Below are 22,235 nucleotides of genomic sequence, written 5' to 3'. Positions count from 1 at the left end.
GCCGACTCTGGGGTTGTGGCGCTCATCTCGCTTTATTGGCCGAGGGAGCCGGCGTACAGCTTCCGGGTCATGTGGCCAGCAGGACTAAGCCGCTTCTGGTGAATCAGAGCAGTGCACGGAAACACCGTTTACTTTCCTGCCACAGCGGTACCTATTTATCTACTTGCACTTTGAGGTGCTTTTAAACTGCTAGGTTGGCAGGAGCAGGGACTGAGCAACGGGAGCTCAGGGGATTCGAACCGCCGACCTTCTGATCGGCAAGTCCTTGGCTCTGTGGTTTAACCCACAGCGCCACCCGCGTCCCTGTGTCAAACATACTTGCAAATATTCTTTCTCTTCGCCCCCAGGCCATCATCTACGCCATTTCAGCCGTGGACCATATCGACTACAAGAAAGCGGAAGAGATATACTTGAGAGGGCCTCTGGTGAGCCAAAGGTAACACCTTCCATCGCTTCTTGTCCATAACAGCTTTTGGGAAACTTGCAAAAAAGGGAGAGTATTGCTGGGTCCCCCCTCTAGTTGTGGTGGCTTAAAAAAAAGGTAAAGGTAAAGGACCCCTAGACGGTTAAGTCCAGTCAAAGGCGACTATGGGGTTGCGGCGCTCATCTCGCTTTCAGGCCGAGGGAGCCGGCCCTTGTCCGCAGACAGCTTTCCGGGTTATGTGGCCGGCAGGACTAAACCGCTTCTGGCACAACGGGACACCGTGGCGGAAACCAGAGCGCATGGAAACGCTGTTTACCTTCCCGCCGCAGTGGTACCTATTTATCTACTTGCACTGGCGTGCTTTCGAACTACTAGGTTGGCAGGAGCAGGGACTGAGCAATGGGAGCTCACCCCATCGGGATTCAGACCGCCGACCTTTAGACCACAGCACCACCCTGCGTCCCCAGTTGGCTTAATCATACACTCCATGAGTTTTCCACAAATGCATCTGTGGTCAGAGCAATTCAGGTAAAGAAACAGCAGCACTTCTGGCAATTTCCTCCCTGCGAGAAGTGAGGTTACAGGGAACCAGGCAGAGGGCCTTCTCGGTGGTGGTGCCCGCCCTGTGGAATGCCCTCCCTTCAGATGTCAAGGAAATAAACAACTATCTGACTTTTAGAAGACATCAGAAGGCAGCCCTGTTAGGGAAGTTTTTGACGTCTTATTGTGTTTTTAATATTCTGTTGGGAGCCGCCCAGAGTGGCTGGGGATGCCCTGCCAGATGGACGGGGTATAAATAATAAATTATTTTAAAAAATAAGAAATTGTCCAGTAGCACCTTAGAGACCAACTAAGTTTGTTCCGGGTATAAGCTTTCGTCTGCATGGACACTTCTTCAAACGTCCTCATGTATGCACATGAAAGCTTATACCCAGAACAAACTTTGTTGGTCTCTAAGGTGCTACTGGACAATTTCTTATTTTTTTTAAATTTATTTTGACTGCGTCAGTCCAACACGGCTGCCCACCTGAATCTAATAAATTATTATATCATTCCAAATGCCCACGTCTTTAGCAAAATTTAGTCTGCTGTTGCTGTGGTATTGAAGACGAGCCTCCGTTAACTTCTCCACCCATTACTGTATTAATTTTGTTGTGTGTCCCACTCCCTTTCCTGTCTTCAGGGAAAGAGAAATCTTCGAGGAAGAAATCTTAGAAAAGAAGAGGAAGAGAAATCTGCAGAGCAAGAGGCCTCATCCGGAAGCTAGCCTGTGAAGCCTTTTCCCCTCGTCCCCGTCCGGGAGGACACACAACAAGTTCTACATCAGACTTGTGACATGAAATAGGAAGTGTGTATTCTGTATAGGACACAAGAGCCTTTATTTTTAAATATATATATGTGTGTGTGTATCAAATATACTGTAAGAAGTACATGTGATACCAGAACCACAACAATCCCGTCAGAGCAAACTGGACTTTTGCGGCAGTGAGACCCTCTCTTTTCTCTCTGCCTTGAGAGCAGCCCAGAAATAAATAATATATCGGTGTTTGTGGCGCCCTGGGTGATGAGTTGTGCAGGAACCGGTGGCGCTTTGAGAGTGGACTTACTCCCCTGGTGTCAGCAAACCAAATGTTTTGAACTACAGCCCCAGGCTGATGGACGTTGTAGCCTAAAACATTTTGAACGGACGTCTGCCCTGCCAGCTCCTGCTCCTGGCGGACCTCCACATATCAGTTAAGCAAAAAATAAATTAAAAATGTGTATGTGTTGGTTGTTCATAGGAAACGCTTTTACCCCTAACCCCTTTTAAATGGCCTCCAGAGGTTTTCTGGATCCCGAAGAGGAAAAACTTTGCTGTACATTCCGCTGTCGTCGTCTAAAATCCCGTTCGCCCTGCTTTTGGCAAAGGTTTCTAAAAGCTGGAGGGGCATCAAATGAGAGGCTATTGCTTCCCCAGGAATCACCTCAGTTAGGTTCACAGTCTTCCATCCCCATTCCCGTTATGAATTTTAAAACCCAGCCGGCGCCGGGGTTATTAATTTGATGAGAGCTAAAACAGCCTTACACCTTCTTCTACCCGTACCGAATCGTTCCATCCTTTCTCCATCTTTTACGCTTTTTGTGCAAAATCCTCTCTTTTTTTAATCAAACAATAAAACCTCTCAAAACCACGACAGACTGGTTTCTTGTGTCCTTTGGAAGAATTGCAACGCTGGACTGAGCAACCATTGAGCTGTTTTCTCAATAGTTTTATTATTTTTAATAGAGGGGTTCTTTCTCTATGTTTTGCAAAAACAGCAGCGAGGGACACGGATAGTGTTGCATCCCGGATGTTTGCAAATTGGAAATAATCATAAATCGCTTCTCCGGGCTTCTGAGAGGGGAGCTGGCAGCGAAAGCCAGCAAGGGGCATAGCGATAACACAAAAAAGCAGGCCCCAATTTACCGTATTTTTCGCTCTATAAGACTCACTTTTTCCCTCCTAAAAAGTAAGGGGAAATGTGTCTGCGTCTTATGGAGCGAATGCAGGCTGCGCAGCTATCCCAGAAGCCAGAACAGCAAGAGGGATTGCTGCTTTCACTGCGCAGTGATCCCTCTTGCTGTTCTGGCTTCTGGGATTCAGAATATTTTTCTTCTTGTTTTCCTCCTCCAAAAACTAGGTGCGTCTTGTGGTCTGGTGCGTCTTATAGAGCGAAAAATACAGTAATTTCTGGTATCTAACCTTTGTCTTTCCCATCTTTCAGCTCTGGGTCAGGCCAGGGGTCGGTCTAAACCAGTTTCCCAAACTTGGGTCTCTAGATATTTCTAGATAGCAGGAGATGATGGAAGTTGTAGTCCAAAAAATAGCTGGTTGTTATCCAGGGTTGTTATGAAGGTCAAACAGGAAGGGGAAGAACCGTGTCCTTGCTGGAAAAAGCGGGGGTACTAATGTGATAACGAAATAATTAACGCGCTGGCCTAAATAAATTAACTGTAAGCTTCATGGGGCTATATCGTCGATTTATAGAGCGGTTTATTTCAAGAATATTTATTATAGACAGCTTTTTCAGGAGGGGGGCGAAGTGGTGAACAGGTTGGGAGGGAGGGAGCCGGAACAAGATCAAACTTTTCCAAAAAAATTATTAGTTTTCACAATATTATAAACAAACAAGCACACAAGACCAACAAACATAAATCATAGCCTTATTGAAAATTACAGTTAATATGTTTAATTCCATAAGGTGAAGATCTAAGGATGTTTAAGTTAAATTTCATAAAAATTGAGATTTGGAAAACCGTTAAAAGGACATGCAATGAAATTCAACCAAGGGGAAGCGAGGAAGTCACTTAGCAAAGTTAATAACTGGAACAAGATCAAACTTTTTGACGTGGGCAAAACATCCGGAAGCCCATAAAATAGAAACAGTTTAAGAATTGCATAAATCAAAGCAGACCAACCAGCTATAATAATAATAATAATTTATTATTTATACCCCGCTCATCTGGCTGGGCCTCCCCAGCCACTCTGGGCGGCTTCCATAAAAACCAAAAATACAGTAAAATATCACACGTTAAAAACTTCCCTGAACAGGGCTGCCTTAAGATGTCTTCTGAATGTCAGGTAGTTGTTTATCGCTTTGACATCTGCTGGAAGGGCGTTCCACAGGGCGGGCGCCACTACCGAGAAGGCCCTCTGCCTGGTTCCCTGTAGCTTTGCTTCTCGCAATGAGGGAACCGCCAGAAGGCCCTCGGCGCTGGACCTCAGCGTCCGGGCAGAACGATGGGGGTGGAGACGCTCCTTCAGGTATACTGGACCGAGGCCGTTTAGGGCTTTAAAGGTCAGCACCAACACTTTGAATTGTGCTCGGAAACGTCCTGGGAGCCAATGTAGGTCTTTCAAGACCGGTGTTATGTGGTCTCGGTGGCCGCTCCCAGTCACCAGTCTAGCTGCCGCGTTCTGGATTCGTTGTAGTTTCCGAGTCGCCTTCAAAGGTAGCACCATGGACAGCGCATTGCAGTAGTCCAAGCGGGAGATAACCAGAGCATGCACCACTCTGGCCAGACAGTCCGCAGGCAGATAGGGTCTCAGCCTACGTACCAGATGGAGCTGGTAAACAGCTGCCCTGGACACAGATTTGACCTGTGCCTATCATCGATGCCAACATTAGCTCTATAAATCAGGCTAATGGGCGATTCATAATCAATAGTAAATAATGAATGGCTTGCTGTAGCCTATGGGAATAATAATAATAATAATAATAATAATAATAATAATAATAATAATAAAAAATATAGGCCAATTAGGTTCCTCTGATTCATGGGGAATAATGATAAATGACAGGCTCTTGTTTATAGGAATAAGAAGACCACGGGCTGATCAACTTGTGTGATTTGTGGCAATAAAAATAAGATGTTCAAGATAATAATATCAGCAAAACGGACAATGAAACTAAGAGGCAGACAATGAATTTACGGAAGAACGGAAGATGCTTTTTTCTCACATACAGAAGCATTGCACACAGGTTAATCTATTAGCAGGGTTTTAAAAGTGCTTGCAATTTTACAATGAATGGGTGATAGGTGATTTAAATATGTTATAAATGGAAATGCAGTTTGTTGACAAATAATGGAACCAGGGAAGTCAATTTGTTTTGTTTTTGTATTATTTTTGATTATTTTTAGAAAATCAGTTTATTTATTTTATTTTTTAAAAATATGATGATAATATCAAGAATGCAGAATTAGATAAACTAACAGGAAGGATTCGAAACCAGCGGGACCAGAAATTCACGGATGACTGGAGTAAATTTACGGACTATTTGAAAAGTATTTGTGAAGATCAGACGATGTTTATAGGTTTGCAATAAGTTTTGTGAGGACTATTATTGGAAGTATTGCAAAAATGGATTAAGGGGAAGGATGATTTGTTAAGAGATGTAAAGGCAATATAAAGTTTAGAAATGCATAAGAAATGGTTAAAACGGTGGATCATCAGAGGTGCTGATGGAAGTCTAAAAAGAGTGTGTAAGTGATAGGTTTTGTGGTATATTTTATATGTTATATTTTATATGTTTATTTTATTTCATATATGTTTATTTTATTTTTATATGTTTATTTTATATGTTTATTTTATATGTTTATTTTATATGTTAAAATCAATAAAAATTATATTTTTAAAAAATCAACAATGATTTAGCCCAGCTGGCCTCCTCTGGATCTTAGGAACAATAAAAACCTTCTTTTGACCTTGCACACAGAAGAAAAACTGGCAATTTTTGCATTTTGGGCTGTGCAATGCAGTTCCTCCTTGCTAAGGGCGGCGGTGGCAGGCAGGGAGGCAGCTGGGTCTCTGTGGCGCAATCGGTTAGCGCGTTCGGCTGTTAACCGAAAGGTTGGTGGTTCGAGCCCACCCAGGGACGCGGTGGGAAGCTTGCCTTTTTTAATATATATTCCTTTTAATTTCCTTTTTGCAAAAATAAAATAGTAATGCATGCTTCCGTTGCAAGCTGGGGCGCGCGAGATTGCATCAAGGGAGGTTGCTGGGAATATGCATTGGTGGATGGAAAACTAGGGACGCTATAAAAAAATATCTATATATGTGCAGGAAAGGGCAAGGGAGCCTCTGCCAGGAACCAAGATGGCCGCGCCGGCATCGAAGCCGGAAGCAGTTATTTCAAGCACATTTTTATTTTTATTTTGTTTTTTTCCGTTTTTTATTATTTATCATTTTCCTTTTCTCCCCCTTTTTTGTATTTTTCCTTCTGGACATTTGAATGCCACGCTTAATTCTTGCTTTCTCTGTCATTTTTAAAAATGCAACAGAAAATAAAAATAAAAATAAAAAACTTCCCCAAGCTTGATTTACTATAGCTTGGTTTTACTTGAGTTACTATAGCTTGATTTCAAAGAGCTGCTGTATTTCAAGCACATTTTTATTTTTATTTAGTCTTTTTCGTTTTTTATTATCGTTTTTCTTTTCCCTTTCTTTTCTTTTTCTTTTTGAACATTTGGATGCCATGACGCTTAATTCTTGCTCTCTCTGTCCTTTTTAAGAAATGCAATGGAAAATAAAAATATAAATTAAAAAAAAATAACAATAACAACTTCCCTAAGCCAGTTTGTTAAAATAATGTATTTTGATTTCAAATAATGTCTTTTTAACCTTGCAAAAGCCTGCAGCTGGGAAGGCCTGCGATCCCTCCCCTTCGCCGCTAGGTGGCAGCAGCAGCAACATACAGCAGCAGCAGGCGGCGCCTCCAGGAGCCGGAAGCGGAACCTTTGCAGGGCGGAACTGTGGCGTCGGCGGCTTTGGATCCCCACCCGGAGCGTTTAGGAAGCAGCACCCGCCTGGCTCCGCCCAGGGAGGGAGAAGGTGGCTTGAAGGGCTGCAGAAATGGCGACTTTGGCAGGTGAGGGGGGGGGCTGGGCTGGGGGCTGCGGGGTATTTGGGGGGGGCGTCCCCTGCTGGCTGACCCCCCCCCAGGCAGGCAGGGGGGGTCAAGGGACCAGGAGCTCCCCCCCTTCCAAACTTGAAAGGTCAGCAGCCTCAGATATGCAGATGACACAACTTGGATGGCAGAAAGTGATGATGATAATAATAATAATAATAATAATAATAATAATAATAATAATAATAATAATAATAATAATAATATCATCTCCATGGCAACAGGTGGGCCGCATATGTATTATTTCCATTAGGAAAGCCTTGCACATGCTCCCTCTTGACAAAAAAAGGGGACACCCACCCCAGGCACTGAAAATGTTTAGTCGTTTAGTGGTGTCCACCTCTTGGTGACCCCCTGGACCAGAGCACGCCAGGCCCTCCTGTCTTCCACTGCCTCCCGCAGTTTGGTCAAACTCATGCTGGGAGCTTCGAGAACACTGTCCCACCATCTCGTCCTCCGTCGTCCCCTTCTCCTTGCGCCCTCCATCTTTCCCAACATCAGGGTCTTTTCCAGGGAGTCTTCTCTTCTCATGAGGTGGCCAAAGTCTTGGAGCCTCAGCTTCAGGATCTGTCCTTCCAGTGAGCACTCAGGGCTGATTTCCTTCAGCATGGAGAGGTTTGATCTTCTTGCAGTCCATGGGACTCTCAAAAGTCTCCTCCAGCATTTTTGGAGGGGGAAAATTGTGTCCTATAGGGCGAAAAATACAGTAATCTCTGGTTTTATTCCCTGATTTATTTGATGACCTCCTTCTACCTCTGTGCAGTTCCTAATTTCTCATCTATTAAAGTCTCTGCGTCCATTTTTAGCTCTGCGAAAAGCCATTTGTATTATCTCTGTGGAATTTAATCCATACTCAACCACTGTCGTTTTATTTCCAGCTTCCCGCTTCGCCCCGCGAGGCCTGTCCCTTTGGAGGTAAGCATGCCTGTGGCAATTCTCACTCTCTTAGAGAACACTGAGCCCAATTCCCCCCCCCCCCCGGCTCTTTGAAGGTAAAGGTATCCCTGACCATTAGGTCCAGTCGTGGTCGACTCTGGGGTTGCGGCACTCATCTCGCTTTACTGGCCGAGGGAGCCAGCGTACAGCTTCCGGGTCATGTGGCCAGCAGGAGTAAGCCGCTTCTGGCGAACCAGAGCAGCGCACGGAAATGCCGTTTACCTTCCCGCCAGAGCGGTACCTATTTATCTACTTGCACTTTGACGTGCTGTCGAACTGCTAGGTTGGCAGGAGCAGGGACCGAGCAACGGGAGCTCACTCCGCCGCGGGGATTCGAACTGCTGACCTTCCAGTCGGCAAGCTCTAGGCTCTGTGGTTTAACCCACAGCGCCACCCCTACGCTTCGGAGCAAAGATGAACTAAACACGCAAAGCGATGCCGTTTTCGGTCATTTAGTAAATGGCAGAAGTGGGGGGGAGGTTTCAAATCCCACTAAGTTCTACTCAGAGTAAACCCACTGGAATTTATGTACATAGGTTAGCAGTGCCCATTGGTTCCAGCGGGTCTCCTCTGAACAGGATGATATTGGGCACAGCAGTTGTTTGAGGAAGTACGTAAATCATTCTGAGCCCTAAAAATAAGACATGCGACCGGTTTTAGACATTTCATTTCTGTTCCCTAAGCAAAGCTAACCCTGCAACACTATACGGGCCGACTCTGAAGCAAGTCAAATGAATGAATCTTGATTTGTGTCCACCATTGGCCGTAGCAATAAAACAACAATATGATATACAAAGAATAGAAATAAAAAGTCAATTATATGAGATACATTTTAGGGTTTTGAATCAATGGTCAAATAGTTGGTCTTATTCTGATTGCCCCAGCATAAAACCGTGCCACCTTTGCTGTCACCTGCTCATCTTGATCTGCCCGGAGAGAGGACACTGGGGCAGGGGCTGGGCGACCCGGAATGGACAATAAAAGAGGAGTGGTAATCTCATTCCTCAAGGCTTTATCAAGAGGGCAAGCCAGAAGAGCATGCGCCACCAATTTGGGACTGCTGTCTCCACAGGGACATAAGCGTTTTTTGTGGGGAATCTTTTGGAATCGTCCCTCAAGTACAGCCGAGGGCAATATATTTAATCTTGCGAGAGTAAAAGCATGTCTATATTTTAGAATTGCTAGGTTATGCAGATAGGGTCACAGATAGTCGAATTGGGCAAAATTTCCTTATTGTGGCTAAGTTGTTCTGATGCTCCATATCATTTAAAGGTAAAGGTAAAGGGACCCCTGACCATTAGGTCCAGTCGTGACCGACTCTGGGGTTGCGGTGCTCATCTTGTTTTACTGGCCAAGGGAGCCGGCGTACAGCTTCCGGGTCATGTGGCCAGCAGGACTAAGCCGCTTCTGGCAAACCAGAGCAGCGCACGGAAACGCCGTTTACCTTCCCGCCGGAGCAGTACCTATTTATCTACTTGCACTTTGTCGTGCTTTCGAACTGCTAGGTTGGCAGGAGCAGGGACCGAGCAACGGGAGCTCACCCCGTCATTGTGGGGATTCGAACCGCCGACCTTCTGATTGGCAAGTCCTAGGCTCTGTGGTTTAACCCACAGCGCCACCCGCGTCCCTCTGCCCCACTAAAGGAGGATGCTATTGCAACTTTGGGTGGGATGATGATTTTGAGCACTGTGCACGAGCCCCGCTTTGCGACCCACAACTTTTCGCTCTCCCCGAACAGGCCGCTTGCGGCGTCCAGCGCACCCGCTCGCTCGCTCCATCAGACGCCCGTGACGGACAGCACAGACAGGTAGGCCGAACCCTGAATACCCCCCTCTTTGCTGGGAAGCCTGGGGGAATTCTATTGTCAAAACCAATTTGGTGTTTCACAACTTTCTGACTAGTTGCATGACCTTAGCCAGACCTAGCAGAGTAAACGCAGAATCCACGGAAGCAATTGGCGACTTGGCTGCAGGCAGGATAGACGAAGCAGGAACCAGGAACTTGTAGTTAGGTGTTTATTATATACAGTGGACAGGAACAGAACATGGATCTTACGCTAGCTCTCTCTGACACGACTCACAACTCCTACACCGACACTCTGAACTCACAAACTATGAACCTCTGAACTAACAGTTAGTAGACCATTAATTATCACTCCCTTGAGAGAGCTTGACCAATCAGGGAGCAGTCTCCATGTCTCTGTTATCACCAGGCAGACTTACTCCTTCAGATTGCCTTCTGGCTGTCTGCCAAACCTTAATTGACTCTGTGTCAGTAGCTGCACATACACAGTTTCCCAACAGATTGCATGGGGCAGGCGGAAAGGAGCTTTGAGAGCCGCCGTGGGGTAGCCACAAACCAGGGAGACCTCGCTTCCAATCGCCTCTCCTCAAGCTCAGTGGGGACCTTGGGCCAGACGTCCGCCTCTCAACTTAGCCTGCCTCGTAGAATTGTAGCATTGGAAGGGGAACCCAGGGGTCATCCAGCCAAACCCCCGGCAATACAGGGGTTGCGGCGAAAGAATCCCTGGCAGATGGCCTTCCAACCTCTGCTTAAAAACCTCTGAGGAAGGAGAGTCCACCATTTTCCCGAAGGAGACTGTTCTGTTATCAAACAGCTCAGGATCTAGGAGTCCTGGTTGACCACAAACTTGACATGAGCCATCAGTGTGAGGCGGCAGCTAAAAAAGCCAATGCAATTCTGGGCTGCATCAATAGGAGTATAGCATCTAGATCAAGGGAAGTAATAGTGCCGCTGTATTCTGCTCTGGTCAGACCTCACCTGGAGTACTGTGTCCAGTTCTGGGCACCACAGTTCAAGAAGGACACTGACAAACTGGAAGGTGTCCAGAGGAGGGCAACCAAAATGGTCAAAGGCCTGGAAACGATGCCTTATGAGGAACGGCTAAGGGAGCTGGGCATGTTTAGCCTGGAGAAGAGGAGGTTAAGGGGTGATATGATAGCCATGTTCAAATATATAAAAGGATGTCACATAGAGGAGGGAGAAAGGTTGTTTTCTGCTGCTCCAGAGAAGCGGACACGGAGCAGTGGATCCAAACTACAAGAAAGAAGATTCCACCTCAACATTAGGAAGAACTTCCTGACAGTAAGAGCTGTTGGACAGTGGAATTTGCTGCCAAGGAGTGTGGTGGAGTCTCCTTCTTTGGAGGTCTTTAAGCAGAGGCTTGACAACCATATGTCAGGAGTGCTCTGATGGTGTTTCCTGCTTGGCAGGGGGTTGGACTTGATGGCCCTTGTGGTCTCTTCCAACTCTAGGATTCTATGATTCTACCACTAGAAAGTTTGAATACGTTGGTTCGGGTCCTTGCTGGCTCCTTCTCCCATGGGACAACTGCCCTTCCAATATTTGATGATGGATCTCCTATCTCATATGCTTCTCTAAGATTATTTATATCCTGCTTTCCACTCACGTAGGTCTCAAAACGACCTCCAACAACGATAACATTTAAAACTCACAAATTTTTAAACACCAAGAATTTTATATCTCCACCCAAAAACATCTGAGATCCATCCAGGGCGATGCAAAGGCCACTGGGAATAAAACAGTTTGACCGGACATCTGAAACTCCAGTAGGGATGGGAGTCTCCTTGCTGGACTCTCTGCCTAACTTGTCCCTGCCTAATTTCTTGTGGGAGGGAGTTCCATAGGTCTGTGCAGCCGATACCGGAATTTGCACCCAGCTCTTGTTCATGCGGGACTCCAGTCAGAAACCAGCAAGGTTGGAGTGATAACAAGAGCCATGAAACTGGGTTCTAAGGGGGTCGTCTAGCCCGAACCCTGTGATTCCTCAGCAGGGAACGGTGCCCTGATGGTATCCTTTCCTCCGTAGTTCTGCTCAGCTTCAGCAGAAGAGCGCCAGCACCGTCGTTCAGAAGAAGTCGTACCTTCCTAGCAGCCGGGGGGAGTACGTCATCACCAAGCTAGACGACTTGGTCAATTGGGCTCGGCGGGTGAGTGGCAGCTTTGCGGGAATTATTATTATTATTGTTATTATTATTATTATTATTATTAAAGGTAAAGGGACCCCTGACCATTAGGTCCAGTCGTGACCAACTCTGGGGTTGCGGCGCTCATCTCGCTTTATTGGCCGAGGGAGCCGGCGTACAGCTTCTGGGTCATGTGGCCAGCAGGACTAAGCCGCTTCTGGAGAACCAGAGCAGCGCACGGAAACGCCGTTTCCCTTCCCGCTGGAGCGGTACCTATTTATCTACTTGCACTTTGATGTGCTTTCGAACTGCTAGGTTGGCAGGAGCAGGGACTGAGGAACGGGAGCTCACACTGTTGTGGGGATTCGAATGGTGAGGGGTCCCTTTACCTTTACATTTACCTTTACCTTTACCAGTAAGAACAACAACAATTTATTCTTATTATTGCCCAGTAATAATTTGTAATTGTGGGTTATACCATAGAGCCTAGGACTTGCCGATCAGAAGGTCGGCGGTTCGAATCCCCGCAATGACGGAGTGAGCTCCCATTGCTCGGTCCCTGCTCCTGCCAACCTAGCAGTTCGAAAGCACGTCAAAGTGCAAATAGATAAATAGGTACCGCTCCGGCGGGAAGGTAAATGGTGTTTCCGTGCGCTGCTCTGGTTCGCCAGAAGCGGCTTAGTCATGCTGGCCGGAAGCTGTACGCCGGCTCCCTCGGCCAATAAAGCGAGATGAGCGCCGCAACCCCAGAGTCGGCCACGACTGGAGCTAACGGTCAGGGGTCCCTTTACCTAGTGGCTCATATCTCAATGCTGAGCGTCTCGTCTCTGCCTGCAGAGCTCCTTGTGGCCGATGACCTTCGGCTTGGCTTGCTGCGCCGTCGAGATGATGCACATGGCTGCCCCTCGCTACGACATGGACCGCTTCGGTGTGGTCTTCCGAGCCAGTCCCCGCCAAGCCGACGTCATGATCGTGGCGGGAACGCTCACCAACAAGATGGCACCCGCCCTCCGGAAGGTAGGCCGGGTAGAATCCGAGAGGTTGCCCTTTCAGGGACGATGGGAGACGTTGGTTTGGCCCGAGGGCCGTATTCGCTTCCGGGGGGCCGCCTGCCAGCAGAGGGCAGGGCCAAAGGCGAAATGTTTCAAACGCTTTTTAATTTTGGTTCCTCTTGTTTTGCTTCTGTTGGGGTTGGTTAAATGTTTAGTTGGGGCTGGTAGTTGTTTTAACTTGGGCATAACTGTAAACATTATTATTATTATTATTATTATTATTACTACTACTACTACTACAGTGGTACCTCGGGTTAAGTACTTAATTCGTTCTGGAGGTCCGTTCTTAACCTGAAACTGTTCTTAACCTGTAGCACCACTTTAGCTAATGGGGCCTCCTGCTGCTGCCGCGCTGCCGGAGCACAATTTCTGTTCTCATTCTGAAGCAAAGTTCTTAACCTGAAGCAATAATTCTGGGTTAGCGAAGTCTGTAACCTGAAGCGTCTGTAATCTGAAGCGTATGTAACCCGAGGCACCACTGTATTATTATTATTATTATTATTTCTGTAGCCCTGCCACTCTGGGCAGCTTACAGCATATATAAAAACATAATAAAGCAAACATTTTAAAAACTGAATATCTTATACAGATTATAAATAAACCAATAAAACTATAGAAACTAATAATAATGATGATCCCTAGAAGGGAACACGGCCGTTGGGCAGAAGCTATTATTATTATTATTATTATTATTATTAGTTTGTATTGATTTATTGGTGTGTTTATAATCTGTACAGTCGTACCTTTGATATCCTGTGACATTTTTAATGTGTGTGTTTTTGGCGGCGGCGGGGGGCGTTGTTGCTGTTTTAACAATTTATTTTGCGCTTCTATCTTGTGTTTCCACCCTGTGTGCCACCCTGAGATCGTAGGATGAAGGGCGGTGTACAGATTCAATAAATAAAAATAAACTTTGAACATGGCAGACTTACTAAGCTTTGCAGATCCAGGTCTCTGCAACTCATTTTGACTCCAGAATACAAGAATTGACTCCAGAATTCTTTGTTTCGACAGGTGTACGATCAGATGCCTGAGCCACGCTACGTAGTCTCCATGGGCAGGTAAAGAAAAATGGAAATATTTTTTTCCTATTGTCGTCGTGGAAAGTGGGTGCCCTTTGTAATCATTTTTCAAGCTTATAACCTCCATTCATCTCCCTGCCGCTGGTTGTCGCCCGTGATTTGAACTCTAGGCTTTGATGTGCTTTTGCTGCTGTCTCTACTGAATCTTTCCTCCTCCTGCAAAACGCACTTCCTGACGTTTCCGTGGAGAGGGAAACGTTTAAACTGACATATCCCAAAATCATGGGTCACGGGTGGCGCTGCGGATTAAACCACAGAGCCTAGGACTTGCTGATCAGAAGGTCAGCGGTTCGAATCCCCGCAACGGGGTGAGCTCCTGTTGCTCGGTCCCTGCTCCTGTCCACCTAGCAGTTTGAAAGCACATCAAAGTGCAAGTAGATAAATAGGTACCGCTCCGGCAGGAAGGTAAACGGCGTTTCCATGCGCTGCTCTGGTTTGCCAGAAGTGGCTTAGTCCTGCTGGCCACATGACCCGGAAGCTGTACGCCGGCTCCCTTGGCCAGTAAAGCGAGATGAGCGCCGCAACCCCAGAGTAGGTCACGACTGGACCTAATGGTCAGGGGTCCCTTTACCTTTACCTTTTATCCCAAAATCAGTAGTACCACCTCTGGGGGGGGGGTGGCTAGGGGTGCGAATCAGATTTCGAAAAGCTGGCATCACGGGATAAAAGTTCATCCGTTTGGTTGAAATAATCAAATTTAAATAGTTTAAACTGGATTTTGAACACGTGCAATCAACCAATTCTGTTTGGAATTTCATCGCACTGTTATCGTTCTTTGTGGGCTGTGCAAACTGCTATTCCAAATAACGTTTTTTAATAGGTTCGGGAGCACTGAGGGCGGGTTTGCGGCACCAAAAAGATGGCTGAAATAGTGAACAATAGGTTGGCTAAAACATTGGACTGCCCTCTATTGGTTTTTTGTCCTGTTATTTTTCAGCTGTGCTAACGGTGGCGGCTACTACCATTACTCTTACTCGGTGGTTCGTGGCTGTGACCGGATCGTGCCGGTGGACATCTATGTCCCAGGTAAACAAGACGACGTGCGTCACGGGGGGTTTGGACTAGATGACCATTGGGGGGGCTACAGTTCTCCGATTTTGCTAGCTGCCTCTCCTTGGCTGCTCTTCCTCTGCTTGCAGCCGCTTCAGACTCCCATCAGCCCAAGACACGGAGTGGCTGGTGATGGCTTTGGACTTGAGATCTGGCCTCATTGAAGAGTCATTTTGGACTCACAGCTGTCCATGGAGGGGCAGGTCAGTTCTGTGTGCAGGGCAGCTCCATCTGGGACGCAGGATGAGACCCTCCCTGCCCGCAAACTGTCTGGCCAGAGTGGTCCATGCTCTGGTTATCTCCTGCTTGGACTACTGCCATGCGCCCTCCGTGGGGCTACCTTTGAAGGTGACCCGGAAAATACAACTAATCCAGAATGCGGCAGCTGGACTGGTGACTGGGGACGGCCACCGAGACCACATAACACCGGTCCTGAAAGACCTACATTGGCTCCCAGGACATTTCCGAGCACAATTCAAAGTGTTGGTGCTGACCTTTAAAGCCCTAAACAGCCCAGTATCCCTGGAGGAGCATCTCCACCCCCATCGTCCACCCCGGACACCGGGGTCCAGCTCCGAGGGCCTTCTGGCAGTTCCCTCCCTGCGAGTTGTGAGGTTTCAGTGGTACCTCGGGTGTTAACCTTAATTCGTTCCGGAGTTCTGTTCTTAACCTGAAACTGTTCTTAACCTGAAGCACCACTTTAGCTAATGGGGCCTCCTGCCGCCGCCGCGCAATTTCTGTTCTCATCCTGAAGCAAAGTTCTTAACCCGAGGTACTATTTCTGGGTTAGCGGAGTCTGTAACCTGAAGCGTCTGTAACCTGAAGCATATGTTACCCGAGGTACCACTGTACAGGGATCCAGGCAGAGGGCCTTCTCGGTGGTGGCGCCCGCCCTGTGGAATGCCCTCCCATCAGACGTCAAGGAAATAAGCAACTATCTGACTTTTAGAAGACATCTGAAGGCAGCCCTGTTTAGGGAGGTTTGATGTTTCATAATTTTCCAGGAGCCACCCAGAGTGGCCGGGGGAAGCCAGTCCGATGTGCTGCGTATACAAAACAGATCATTATTGCTATTGTTATCCCTTAGGGTCTTGGGCTCAGGATACTTTCCAACTTTACGATTCTATTATCATTATGCATTACAAGGGCTGTTCCGGCCTGGACAACCGCCTTGCCTCTGCCCTGTGATGGTCTGACTGTGAACCCCCTTCTTCGCAGGTTGCCCCCCAACAGCCGAAGCTCTCCTCTACGGGATCCTGCAACTTCAGCGCAAGATCAAGCGGGAAAAACGACTCCAGATTTGGTACCGGAAGTAGCGACGGCAGGTCGGCTGGTGGCCCCGAAAGCGACGGTGGCGCACGTGGTTTAGCGCATTTTGCACACGGCTTTCTCTACAAGTTTGCATTTATATAGAGAGATAAACAGAGTACATTGGTTTGGTGGCCTGTCTCTTTTCACAGAGTAATCAAGGGCTTCTCGCAGGGAGGGAAGCGCCAGAAGGCCCTCGGAGCTGGACCTCAGTGTCCGGGCAGAACGATGGGGGTGGAGACGCTCCTTCGGGGATACTGGGCCATTTAGGGCTTTAAAGGTCAGCACCAACACTTTGAATTGTGCTCGGAAACGTACTGCAAAAGCACCCAGGTTTTGAGATTCAAAAGGATCAGGAGAGACATCCCCCTTCTCCTCCCCCAACCAATAAATAAATAAATTGATATGGGCATTTGTGCCTTATATTTCCCTGCCAAAATGCAGAATTTGGAATTAAATTTGCGGCTGGGGAGGAGATCGAGTGAACATTTATTCTTTATAGCCTGTCCATCTGGCTGGGTTTGCCTAGCCACTCTGGGCGGCTACCAACAGAATAATACTAATAATAATAATAAAGTGATAAAACATCAGACATTAAAAACTTCCCTAAACAGGGCTGCCTTCAGATGTCTTCTAAAAAAAGTAAAGGTAAAGGTACCCCTGCCCGTACGGGCCAGTCTTGACAGACTCTGGGGTTGTGCGCCCATCTCACTTAAGAGGCCAAGGGCCAGCGCTGTCCGGAGACACTTCCGGGTCACGTGGCCAGCGTGACAAAGCTGCATCTGGCGAGCCAGAGCCGCACACGGAAACGCCGTTTACCTTCCCGCCGGAGCGGTACCTATTTATCTACTTGCACCCGGAGGTGCTTTTGAACTGCTAGGTTGGCAGGCGCTGGGACCGAGCAGCGGGAGCGCACCCCGCCGCAGGGATTCGAACCGCCGACCTTTCGATCGGCAAGTCCTAGGCGCTGAGGCTTTAACCCACAGCGCCACCTGCGTCCCTTATTATTCTTCTAAAAGTCAGTTTATTATTTCCTTGACATCTGATGGGAGGGCGTTCCACAGGGAGGGTGCCACCACCGAGAAGGCCCTCTGCTTGGTTCCCTATAACTTCACTTCTCGCAGGGAGGGAACCGCCAGAAGTCCCTCGGAGCTGGACCTCAGTGTCCAGGATGGACAATAGGGGTGGATACACTCCTTCGGGTATACTGTGCTCAGAAATGTACTGGGAGTCAATGTACGTCTTTCAGGACCGGTGTCATGTGGTCTCGGCAGCCATTCCCAGTCCCCAGTCTAGCTGCCACATTCTGGATTAGTTGTAGTTTCTGGGTCACCTTCAAAGGTTTGAGGCATACAGTGGTACCTCGGGTTAAGTACTTAATTCATTCCGGAGGTCCGTTCTTAACCTGAAACTGTTCTTAACTTGAAGCACCACTTTAGCTAATGGGGCCTCCTGCCGCCGCCGCGCCGCCGGAGCACGATTTCTGTTCTCATCCTGAAGCAAAGTTCTTAAACTGAAGCACTATTTCTGGGTTAGCAGAGTCTGTAACCTGAAGCGTATGTAACCTGAAGCGTATGTATCCCGAGGTACCACTGAATTACCATCATGAGGACTACCAGCATGAGTTTGACCAAACTGTGGGAGGCAGTGGAAGACAGGAGTGCCTGGTGTGGTCTGGTCCAGGGGGTTACGATGTGTCGGACATGACTAAACAGCACCATCATGGGGACTAGAAGCTTTTCTTTTTAAAAGCAGAAGTTGAGGTTCTAGGAACACTAACGCACACACAAACACACACACACAAACACACCCCATTCACACATTTTGCAACTGGTGGCTTTGGGCCAGTCGCTAGCTCTCTGCCTAACCTACCTCTCAGGGTTGTTGTGAAGATTAAATGAGGGAGAAAAGAACTAAGCACTCTGACTCGAGGTCCTTTGTTGGGATATAAATGTGAAACTGAGAGCAAGAGCGGGATGAGACCCAGCATTGTTCGGGTCGACTTTCGGAAGGCAGCCTGTTTGCTCAGGGGATAAAAGTTTGTGCTTTGGAGGCAGGAAGCCCCGGGTTCAAACTCTGGTTAAAAAAGGTAAAGGGACCCCTGACCATTAGGTCCAGTCGTGGCCGACTCTGGGGTTGCGGCGCTCATCTCGCTTTATTGGCCAAGGGAGCTGACGTACAGCTTCCGGGTCATGTGGCCAGCAGGACTAAGCTGCTTCTGGCGAACCAAAGCAGCGCATGGAAGCGCCGTTTACCTTCCCACCAGAGTGGTACCTATTTATCTACTTGCACTTTGACGTGCTTTCGAACTGCTAGGTTGGCAGGAGCAGGGACCGAGCAACGGGAGCTCACCCCTTCGTGGGGATTCAAACCGCCGACCTTCTGATCGGCAAGCACTGGGCTCTGTGGTTTAACCACAAATTATTACTGGGCAATAATAAGAATAAATTGTTGTTGTTCTTACTGGTAAAGGTAAATGTAAAGGTAAAGGGACCCCTGACCATTAGGTGCAGTCGTGGCCAACTCTGGGGTTGTGGCGCTCATCTCGCTTTATTGGCCAAGGGAGCCGGCGTACAGCTTCCGGGTCATGTGGCCAGCATGACTAAGCCACTTCACCCCGTCGGGATTCGAACTGCCGACCTTCTGATCGGCAAGTCCTAGGCTCTGTGCTTTAACCACCCGCGTGCCTTTAAAAAGAGGCAGGTGTAAAAAAGACCTGTTTGGGGAGCTGCTGCCAGACAGAGTGGTCATCAGCAGGCTGCATGGACCAATCGCCTTCCTTTAGAGCAGGGATCGGCAAGGTTTATCTTGCATGGGCCAGATCGGTCCCAGCCGCAATTTCCGTCGTCTGCGCAGACGCAGACGCAATTTCCAGCGCACGAGCGGGCAGCTCAGTTCGGGGGCCGGTCAAACAACACCCGCGGGCCGCTTCCGGCCAGTGGGCCTTAGGTTGCTGACCCCTGCTTTAGAGCCTTGTTACAGCGCTGGCGCTGTGGGTTAAACCACAGAGCCTAGGACTTGCCGATCAGAAGGTTGGTGGTTTGAATCCCCACGACGGGGTGAGCTCCCGTTGCTCGGTCCCTGCTCCTGCCCGCCTAGCAGTTCGAAAGCACATCAAAGTGCAAGTAGAGAAATAGGTACCGCTCCGGCGGGAAGGTAAACGGCGTTTCCGTGCGCTGCCCTGGTTCGCCAGAAGCGGCTTAGTCCTGCTGGCCACATGACCCGGAAGCTGTACACCGGCTCCCTCGGCCAGTAAAGCGAGATGAGCGCCGCAACCCCAGAGTCATCCATGACTGGACCTAATGGTCAGGGGTCCCCTTACCTTTACTACAGCAGCAGAAGATAGGCTGGTGAGTTATACGTAGCCAGACTACTGATCCATCCAGCTTAGTACGGTCTACACTGGCTGGCAGCCGTTCTCCCGCATGGAGATGTCGGGGATGGAACCCGGCGCCTTCCACAGGCCACGCAGGTGCTGAGCTGAAAAGCCATGTGCCTAGTCCTCATGGTTCTGAACTGAGAGGCAAATTTGAACAGGAGTCGGCCTTGCGCCGAATCAGACCAGGACCCCATCTATCTAGAAGGACAGGCAGGGGCTGTGTGGGGTTTGCAGTCAGAGAAGGGTCTACCGCAGCCCTGCTTACGGAGACGCCACCGGAGGGATCGATCCACGGACCTTCTGCATGCGTTGTCTGCACCCGAGTTACACCCAGTTTGCCGTTCGGCAGAGATGAAAAGAGACAAGGCAACGTGGAAAAGAATTCTCTTGATCGACAGAACATTTTTTGGGCTAAAGGGCTCGTGTCCATGTGCCCAGAGGCTCGAAAACCGAGAGGCCATCTCTCTCCCTGATTTCTGTTTGGCCACAAAAGAGGGGACCGTCTCAGCTGCTCCTGCTGTGGTCAGCATGGCCTTCCTCAGAGAGCTGGCCGGTCGGGGAGCGGGCTGGCAGCTCTACTTGATGAGGGCGGCAGTGATCATTTTGGGGAAGGAGTAGTATCTGCAGTCGGATGGAGGAACGAGGTCCATGACGGCTGTGTGGATGTTCTCCTTCTTGAAACCGGCCTCCACCAGGTGCTCAACCTGCGTTTCCTAAAATGCGGGAGGAAAGCGCCATGAGGAGACCACACAAGACACGCGGTTGTAAAGAACCAGCAGTTTGAATGCGCTATGAGCATCCGACACCAGAGGGTGCCAGAGAGCAGGGAATTTTAAAACACAGTTTTCCATAGAGATTTTTTTTTTCTTAAAACGATCCAAGGAAGAGGAATGGCGATGAGAGCCGTTTAAATCTATGGGGTGGGTCTACTTGCGGGAGCAAGTAGAATTCGCACAGATACAGAGCTCTTGTTCCCTGGCCTCCACCCGCCTGCAAAGCCCTCCCTCGCTCTCACCTGAAACATCTTCTCGATGTCCGAATACTTGTTCTTGAGGAGGTCTCCCCAAGAGGTCAGGTTGCAGTAGGTGAGGACCCCTCCGGGCTTCAGGAGGCGGTAAGCATGGCCCTGCAGGAGAGGAGGGAGGGATGGGAGTTATGGCAGACTTTATGGGGCTCTTCCCCCCCCCCCCCAGGATGCCTTGCTGGGGTTTTTTGTCCTGGAAAGGTTGGGGGTCCCTGCTGGTTGCATCCCTGTACAGTGGTGCCTCGCAAGATGAAATTAATCCGTTCCTCAAGTCTCTTCGTCTAGCGGTTTTTTCGTCTTGTGAAGCAAGACCATTGACGGCTTAGCGGATTAGCACTATTAGCGGCTTTTAGCGGCTTAGTGGATAAGCAGATAAGCGGCTTAGTGGCTTAGAAAAAGGGGGGGAAACCCCCGCAGGAACTCGCAAGACATTTTCGTCTTGCAAAGCAAGCCCATAGGGAAATTCGTTTTGCGAAGCGCCTCCAAAACGGAAAACCCTTTCGTCTAGCGGGTTTTCCTTCTTGCGAGGCGTTCGTCTTGCGGGGCACCACTGTATCTGAAGTTAGGAATGTTATAAGAAAAAAAGCCCTGCTCCTTTTCCCTTATGGGGTACCCAAGAGCGTATAGAGAGTCCTTTTGTAGGTTCTGTGTTCGTAAAAGGACCCCTGACCGTTACGTCTAGTTGTTACCGACTCTGGGGTTGCTGCGTTCATCTTGCTTTATTGGCCGAGGGAGCCGGCGTACAGCTTCCGGGTCATGTGACCAGCAGGACTAAGCCGCTTCTGGCGACCAGAGCAGCGCATGGAAATGTCGTTTACCTTCCTGCCGGAGGGGTACCTAATTTATCTATTTGCACTTTGATGTGCTTTCGAACTGCTAGGTGGGGAGGAGCAGGGACCGAGCAACGGGAGCTCACCCCGTCGCGGGGATTCGAACCGCCAACCTTCTGATCGGCAAGTCCTAGACTCTGTGGTTTAACCCACAGCACCACCCGCATCCCTTAACCACGTCTGTTGGTAGGAGAAAATAAAAGAGGCAAACCAGAGCATATTGAGAAGCAAACCAGCTAGGAAGCCTAATCTTTTATTAAAGCTGTTGCAACAGGGAGAGAGGTGGAGGACCCAGGAGAAAGCTGTGCCTGCCCTTATATGGACTTTTGCACTGCCCACCCTGGAACCCAAGACCGCCCCTCCATACATCATACATACATCACGGAAGGGGGTAGCCCAAGACCAATGCCTAGTACATCAGAGAAGAGGCGGACTACAACAGAAATCCGAGTGCCTTGTTTTTATCCTGTCTGCCAGGTTACCTGATTGAATTTCCTGGGCATGCTGGCCACTCTTTTGTTATGATGACTACTCAATTCCTGAATCCAGGTCACAGGCTCACCCTATTCATACCTTAAATGTGCCCTTGAGACAGGATTTGTGAGCAAAGAGACAATGGGGAGGCTCCCCATTTCCTTTGACCTTGCAGAGAAATATCTGAGGTCATTTGGGAGAGACAAAATGGTTTCAGAACTTTTTTCTGTACTGTATTAAATTTAGAAGAACTGGCAGGCATGATTTAAGACTTTCGAAAAGAAAGAAGGACAATAAACGA

General features: G+C 48.5%; 3 protein-coding genes across 4 annotated transcripts in view; 2 read left to right on the top strand and 1 right to left on the bottom strand.

Moving 5' to 3' along the window:
* Positions 1 to 2,595, top strand: part of PWWP3A (PWWP domain containing 3A, DNA repair factor) — a 13,684-nt gene extending 11,089 nt beyond the window's left edge. Inside the window, exons 6-7 of the mRNA XM_083720101.1 lie at positions 276 to 436; positions 1,608 to 2,595. Of these exons, the coding sequence (XP_083576227.1) occupies positions 276 to 436; positions 1,608 to 1,698 (252 nt within the window). The 3' untranslated portion in view covers positions 1,699 to 2,595. The remainder of the gene's footprint in view (positions 1 to 275; positions 437 to 1,607) is intronic.
* Positions 2,596 to 6,717: 4,122 nt separating this feature from the next.
* On the top strand, positions 6,718 to 16,355 carry NDUFS7 (NADH:ubiquinone oxidoreductase core subunit S7). The gene is made up of 8 exons (XM_083720775.1): positions 6,718 to 6,813; positions 7,731 to 7,767; positions 9,527 to 9,595; positions 11,639 to 11,759; positions 12,573 to 12,752; positions 13,802 to 13,848; positions 14,807 to 14,895; positions 16,138 to 16,355. Exons 1-8 carry the CDS (start codon positions 6,798 to 6,800, stop codon positions 16,233 to 16,235), a joined length of 657 nt encoding a protein of 218 aa, XP_083576901.1. The 5' UTR covers positions 6,718 to 6,797; the 3' UTR covers positions 16,236 to 16,355.
* Positions 16,356 to 19,977: 3,622 nt separating this feature from the next.
* Positions 19,978 to 22,235, bottom strand: part of GAMT (guanidinoacetate N-methyltransferase) — a 218,826-nt gene continuing 216,568 nt past the window's right edge. For both annotated transcript variants that reach the window (XM_083720716.1, XM_083720717.1), the window contains exons 6-7: positions 20,622 to 20,732; positions 19,978 to 20,319 (exon numbers count right to left, since the gene is read on the bottom strand). In XM_083720716.1, coding sequence (XP_083576842.1) covers positions 20,182 to 20,319; positions 20,622 to 20,732 — 249 coding nt within the window. In that variant the 3' untranslated portion in view covers positions 19,978 to 20,181. The remainder of the gene's footprint in view (positions 20,320 to 20,621; positions 20,733 to 22,235) is intronic.

This window comes from Podarcis gaigeae (genome assembly GCF_964106915.1).
Source record: "Podarcis gaigeae genome assembly, chromosome: 18".
Taxonomy (NCBI): Eukaryota; Metazoa; Chordata; class Lepidosauria; order Squamata; family Lacertidae; genus Podarcis; species Podarcis gaigeae.
Note: the sequence above shows the minus strand (reverse complement) of the source record. Positions and strands in the feature narration are given on the sequence as shown.